Source organism: Euprymna scolopes, chromosome 43 (assembly GCF_053919585.1).
Source record: "Euprymna scolopes isolate OS-2025 chromosome 43, ASM5391958v1, whole genome shotgun sequence".
Taxonomy (NCBI): Eukaryota; Metazoa; Mollusca; class Cephalopoda; order Sepiida; family Sepiolidae; genus Euprymna; species Euprymna scolopes.
This window is the reverse complement of record NC_136524.1, coordinates 21,450,833-21,458,332: the sequence shown is the minus strand read 5'-3', so window position 1 is coordinate 21,458,332 and position 7,500 is coordinate 21,450,833. Positions and strand designations below refer to the sequence as shown.

Sequence of the window (7,500 nt, the reverse complement as noted above, 5' to 3'; positions counted from 1 at the left end):
TGAGTGACCTTTGGGTCTTGTTAAGTGGTGACACATTAGTAAAAAAAAATTGGAATAGAACAGTTCTATTTAAATAGGACTAACATATTAAGATGAACTGAATGGATATATATATATATATATATATATATATATATATATATATATATATATATATATATATATAAAATGAACTCCACTGTACAACAGCAAAATTTACTGTAGCTTGTATCACAGAAAATGGTCATGAACAGTAAAAGAGAATATAAAGAAAAAGGGGGAAAAGCAACATCCAGACGTCCAAATCTATGAAGATGTGTTATCACTTAGATTCCAGGGAACATCACTTGTTTTTTTCCCCAGTGAGCTATGACTTGCAGAAATCATTATCGTCGTCGTCGTCGTCGTCGTCGTCGTCGTCATCATCATCATCATCATCATCATCATCATCATCATCATCATCATCATCATCGTCGTCGTCGTCGTCGTCGTCGTCGTCGTCGTCGTCGTCATCATCATCGGTTTGACATTCATTTTTTTATGCTCGCATGTGTTTGATAACTTTTCTAAATTAACTTCCAAGCAAAGTTATGTTTGGCCAAGTTTTATTCATCTCTCTTTCTCTTATGTGTTACTTGGTCTGCACCTGTGATGATAATTCTGCTACCTTAACTTTCTACATCTACTAACCCAAGACCTCTCATCCATTCTTTCCATTGATGTCTACTCTTCTGAACACATCTCCGGATACTGCCCAGCTTTGATCTTCCTCTGAGGTCATCAGATCTAAGCAAGTCTTTAAAACTCACATTACACATCCATCGTGTCTCTATCATATCAGTTCTCTTCATGCAATGTATGTTTCAACATTCATTGGTCAGACGTCATTTCCATACATCATTGCATTTCATAGGAATGCCTGATAGACCTTTCCTTTGATTGTCTGTGTTAACACTCTGCTAGTTAGTAATAGAAAAGGTTCCCTGAATTTCCTCCATCCACTCCTAATTCTTGAAATCACACTAGAAACTGTTGGCTAGAAAGCTATAAAATATTAAGATGAACACAAAAAATTGGGACTAATTCAGGAAAGTCTGTCAACAGATAAGAAAAACACTGGAACTTGAGTCCAACCCTCAAAAAAAAAAAAAAAAAAAAAGAAGTGACATTACCGCCAGTTAGTATGATGGAAGGTGGCTGAAGGAAGAAGGTGATTAATGACCAAAAAGAAATAGTATCATCATGAAAACGTTAATTTGAAGTGAATGGAATGTATTTGAGTTTGAGGAGACTTATTGATGCTCAGATTCCAGGAAAAAAACTCTCGCTGTTATCATTAAGAAAGCAGAACACCAAGTGCCTATTTACAATGCCTCCCCACGGGACAGAGTTAGATATCAGGGTCGTTTTTTAATGTGGAGAAAAGGTACAAAAATAAAAAATTGTCTCCGTTGTGAAAGACTGTTCCTCCACGGAAAGAGAACAAGAAATGGAAGTGCAGCATCTGAAGAACAAATACTACACTTTGATCTTGGCCAAGACAAAAATAAAGAAATAGAAACTGGTGGGGGTAAACTTGCTGGGATAAAAATATATCCTACTGAAAAGCCCAAAGCAGTATGAAACTAAAGTCTAGGATTTCTTATTGATGGCTGTACTAGTGTGTGTATGATTGTGGAAAAACAATTACATACACATTATCTCACATTTAATTATATATATCTAATATATAAAGTTGTTTTGTCGGATTTTAAAATTCAGACCCAAACAGCATTGAAGTTGACAAATTAAACTTTACTTTTCACTAGCCAATTTTCATTTGATATTGTTGTATCATGTTATTGAAAATATGATCATATACTAAGCTAAAATTTGTTTTAAAAATTACTTAGATCTTCCCAAACGACCCATAAAATAAAACATTTTAAATCATCACCGAAAAATAATAATCAAGGGAGATAATTCATTACAGCAGCTAGTACATATATATATATTAAGACATATAATCGATACAGCTTAGGGGAGCAAAGTTAAAAGACTAGTAATTAGTCAGCAGAACAGAATTATAGAGTAATTAAAAAGGAAAAAATTAAAAAAAAATAAAGAAAATGCATGGTTTAACTAAGGATTCATCCAGTGTCTATATGTATATTATACTCATTAATTTTAATCTTAGCTGGAAGAAGGGAGATATAAAAAAAGGCCCATTATATTTTTTTTAATGATTTTCTTTGATTGGGCTATGATCGACAATTCAATTATTTTAAGTAGGATTTCTGTTGAATGGATTTTAATTAGTGTAATTAAAGGAGTGATTGAAGTCAAGAATCTGCGAACATAAGGTGTTTAATTTGTTATTAATTTTAATCATTTCTTTTATGCTCATAAATCTTTTTATCCAAATTATATACATATATATATATACATATATATATATATACATATATATATATATATATATATATATATATATATATATATATATATATATATATATATATATATATATATATATATATTAATTAAGTAGTGATATACTTCTGATTATATCAATTAAGTAGAGATATGTTGCTGGCTTACCTGGCTGTCTAACCCAAGCAGGAGAATCATGACAAAGAAAACTATGGACCACAATGGAGCAACAGGCATCTGAGAAACTGCCTCTGGGTATGCAATAAATGCTAATCCAGGGCCTGAAAAAAAATGAAAATAATTTAAAAAATAATAATAATTAATAAAATATTAATAAAATTGCATGCTCACTTCTTGCATCAACATAACTTTGATAATTACATAACAACAGCATAAAATAAAATAAATTTTTTTTTTTTTATTAAAAACTTAATTTAATTACTGTAGTAATCCGGAAGGATCAGTAAGAAAGACTTGGACTTGGACATGGTTTAGAAAAAGGTAATTATATTTTCAACAAGACAGAATATGGCTTTCCATCTGGTAGGGACATCTCTAGAGAAGACCCTAAATTGCCCCATATGTGCTTCTGAGTTGCACTTGCTCACACCACTGCATTTATATTTGCTCTCTATTATCCCCACAACAGCAGAGTTACTATCTTTAAGAGCATATCTGAGAAAATTACTATATCCTGTCTGCTCATCCTTTGGCTAATATTCACGGCTGTGGAGACTTCAATGTTAACAATGTGGAATGGTTAGCTCACTCAAACAAGACAGATGATGAGAGGAGGTTATATCACAATTTCTCCATTGCTAACTCATATTGTTCATGAATCCACTCATGTGCCCGACACTGATGGTCAGTATGCGAATCCCTTAGACCTCTTTCTTATAACTTACCCTGAACTGTTCATCCTCTATTCTGACTCCACTTGGATATTCCGACCACTCGGTTGTCTCAGTTAAGATAAAAACACAATGTAATAAGTCCTCTGATGTACCTCTCCATCGTATAGTACATTGATACTCTATAGCTTACTGGGATAGCTTCTGTACATTTATATCAGATCAACCTCTGCATTTTATGTTTAAAAAGAATGTGTCCTCTATAGTACAGGCCTGACGGAATAGTTAAATGTAGGTATAGATTGCTTCATACCCTCAAAAAAATTCCAGCAAAAACCTAACAGCCAGCTATGGTTCTCTCCAGAATGTGCTGCTGCCATTGTGCACAGAAATCATTTTTTCCATTGTGTTCAATGTAATAGATGCACTGAGACTAAAGCTGCTTTCAAGACTGCCAGCAACCAATGTAAAAGAGTAATAAAGAAGGCGAGAGAATTGTATGCTAAGTTTGTCAAGTCAAAAGTAGCAGAGTAGCAGCTTGGTTATCACCAATTTTGGCAAATAACAAACAGGGTCCTGAATGGAAGTGTGTGCTCTATCCCAATCATCATCAATGGACCTGAGGTAAACTTTTTACCAAGAACTTTGCAGCTAATTCTACAAGCAGTATTTCCATAGTCAACCACCTCAGCAAAAATAACCTCCTCAGTGACATGCAATATGGTTCCCGTTCTGCTAGATCTACAGAAGATATGCTAACAGTTATATCTCCTAGGATTAGTGAATCTCGTGACAGAGGCGTCCTTTTTAAGGCAATTGCTCTTGACATATCTAAGGCCTTTGATAGGGTATGGCATAAAGGTCTACTCCACAAGATCTCCAGCCATGGTATAGATGGAAATGTCTTCTCAATTATTAAATCATTTCTCTCTGATAGGTTTATAAGAGTAGTAGTTGATGGCCAGAAATCAGAAACTCACAGTATTAATGCTGGAGTCCCTCAGGGGTCTTTCCTGAGCCCAACTTTCTTCCTGATCTACATCAATGATCTTCCAAATCACATCCTAAGATCATTCATAGACATTTAAGCTGACGACACTACCATCTATGGCAACACTTCAAAGGGTATAAATGACCAAGTTCTCTCTGACTCTCTCTCCTCTGATCTTGAGCATGTAGTGCAATATGAATAAGGTGGTTGGTTAATTTTAATGCATTTAAAACCAAACTTTTATCTTTACATCATCAATGCTTTGATCCCTGTCTGGCATCAATTGAAATGAATGGCTCTCGTCTTGAAGAGTCTCCATGTTTTTACAAGTTTCTGAGTCTGACCTTTACTCCTGATCTAAAATAGAACATACATCAAATCCGTTGCTAAGGCTGCTGGAAAATAATGGGATCCTTCTACTGCTCCAGTAGATATCTCACATTTTGAACTCATTTTGAACTTTGTCAAGGCAGGATAAGGTGCTTCTAGCACTTATCCTGCCTTAACAGAGTTCAAAATAGGTTTTGTAGCTTAGTAAGGAATGCCCTTTTCTCTTCCCTGCAACCTCTTTCCCACAGAAGAGATGCTGCGAGCTTGTCTCTTCTTTATTAGTATTTGCATGGCAAGTGCTCGTCTGAGCTTCAATCTATCGTCCTCCATTGCCAAACTTTCACAAAAAACACTTATCTAGCTGAAACCATCATCAATAATTTCCCCCATTCTTTATTTGTGCCTAAATCTAAACATAGATTTTCTTTCTTAGAACTGCACGCCTGTGTAACTCTCTTCCATTTCCCTGCTTTCTAGCTAAGTACAATATGATTTACTTCAAGTCCAACGTAAATAAGTTCTTGATGAGTTATATCCTTAAGAAATCAAGTTTACCAAATTTCCACCACCAACGTTTACTATGATATTATCCCATTGACTACCGTGCACTCATTAACCCTTATCCTCGACGAGTGGCCTCAGGGCCTTGATAAGTGGTAACTCCTTTGTAAAAAAAAAAAAAAAAAGAACAAGAGTTGTAGAACTTAATACCAATATGACATACTATGAAGTACACACACACCACCCCGAGAATTGGTACCTTTCAGTATATAGATACTTTTTGGAAGAGTTCATATCTTGTATATGGGTTGGTAAGTCCCCACAACAATTACAGACAATAGTTTTTGTGCAGAAAAAACATATAAATAGACATACATGAAGTTGCCTAATAAATTTCTTAATCTCTATCTCTACTATTATATAAAATAAACTTTGCGTGTGTGCTTGCCTGCGTGAGTTCATTCCCTATGGACTCCTAAACGTCTTGGCTGATTTTTAAAAAATTTCACACAAATATACTTTATGTGTCTGGCAACAAAAGGTTTTGTACCAGAATGTCTTCAATAAGTATTGATGATTGACAATCTATAATCAAAAGAGTATGATAAAAGAAGAAACAGGCGATTTTGACTAAAGTTAACGTCTTATATAGCCTAACATCACAAGTATATTTAAGAAGTTTTATTACCACACAAGCAGAAAGGCCCAGCACATAAAATCAACAATAGGTTCTTTGATATGACAGAGGCGCGTTCAAAATAGATGTTTCTGTTTAGAGCACAATTGAACCATAACACTTGACTTTTGCATTATAAACTGTAATTCAAGCTATTATCACCATGCAAGTAGAGAGGCCAGGTGTACAAAATCAACAGTAGGTTTTTTGATATGACAGTTGCGCGTTTGAAATGAATGCTTCTGTTTAGAGCACAATTCAACCATATTTAGTTTTTGCATTTTAAACTTTAATTCAAGCTATTATATAAAAATAATTTTATAAAATCAACAGCAGGTTCTCTATATTGCAATGTAAACTACAATATATTGTAGCCTAAGTCACTGTGGGGAGGCATGAAAAGAGTCCTCCTGGTGTACTGCAATGGGTCCCCAACTAGAGCTGGCAATTAATCAATTTGATTGAAAAATGGGCAATTTCACCGATTTCGATGACAATAAAATATGAGAGGGTGAGACATTCGTTGATCATCATTCAATACCGGGTAACGTCGGGTCTCCCTGCTAATATAGGTATATTAATAAAACAAAGAAATTACTTACCGGACTCAGCCACTTCATCAACTGTTAATCCTTGTCGTTTCGCCATGAAGCCTAGTACGGAGAAAATTACAAAGCCAGCAAGAAAACTTGTAAATGTGTTTGCCAGCGCAAACAGTATGCTGTCCCTGAGAAAAGATGATACAAAAAACATGTAAACACATATTGCCTTCATACAATAATACACCATAAGAGAACGTTTTTTTTTTTGTTTTTTTTTCATTTTTAATTAAAAATAAAACGAGAATAAAATTCTAATCTCCAATACTATTTTCACCTAACAACTATTTACAACAAGGATATTTAAGAAAAATCAAAACGGAAAAAAATAAACCCTTTAAATACAAAAAAAAAAAAAAAAAACCCCGGAAACATTCAAGTAACGAGTCTTGTTACATTACAAAAAATTGAATGGAAGAGTGATTAATGGTCAGAATTGAACTTTTGTTTAACATAAATCCACAAAATCAAGTGATCTCCAGGAAGGTGCAGCACAGGAGAGAGTTTTAGCACATCTACTCTATTTATCTCTCACTTTCTTTTTCTCTTTCTTTGTCTTTCCCCCCATTCTCTGTATTTATTTCTTTTTCTATCTCCACTTTTCTTCCTTTTTCTCTCACTTGTTCTGTGGTATAACAAAAGCTATTACTTGAATGTAGGATTGGTTGACAGATGGGAGGTCAGAATTTAACCTTTAGTTTATAGAAATCAATGAAGTCATCTACCATTCAGGGGAGAGAGAATTTGGTTCCTTCCTGGCAACACTTCAAGCAGAGAAGATGTGAAAGTCGCCATTCTCTATCGAGTATGGAAAGGAGGCATGACATAACCTAATGATTGTTCAGCACAGATGTCTGAAATATATATATACTAGCTTGGGTGCCCGGCGTTGCCCGGGTGTTTGGAGGTGTGTGTTGAGCAACAATAAAAGAAAGTTGTAGTAAGCAGGCAGGCTCGAACCCGTACCACGAAGGAGGAAACGAACGTGAAAAAATAAAGAAAAAAGAAAGATGTCTTGGCCGTTGTGTCCATCACTAAACCGAAAGTGGCAAAGGTTTAAATTAAGGTTAGTCAATCAAAAAGAGGGGATGACTTTCGAAAATATTGGCGAAAAAAGCGACCCCTCCTTGTAGAAAAGTGGCCAGTTGAGGATGAAGAAAT

The 7,500-nt window shown here is 34.7% G+C and overlaps 1 protein-coding gene across 1 annotated transcript in view; it reads right to left on the bottom strand.

Moving 5' to 3' along the window:
* LOC145268227 (sodium- and chloride-dependent taurine transporter-like) overlaps positions 1-7,500 on the bottom strand; it is a 113,516-nt gene that overhangs the window by 46,785 nt on the left and 59,231 nt on the right. The window contains exons 8-9 of the mRNA XM_080123541.1: positions 6,343-6,467; positions 2,560-2,672 (exon numbers count right to left, since the gene is read on the bottom strand). Coding sequence (XP_079979667.1) covers positions 2,560-2,672; positions 6,343-6,467 — 238 coding nt within the window. The remainder of the gene's footprint in view (positions 1-2,559; positions 2,673-6,342; positions 6,468-7,500) is intronic.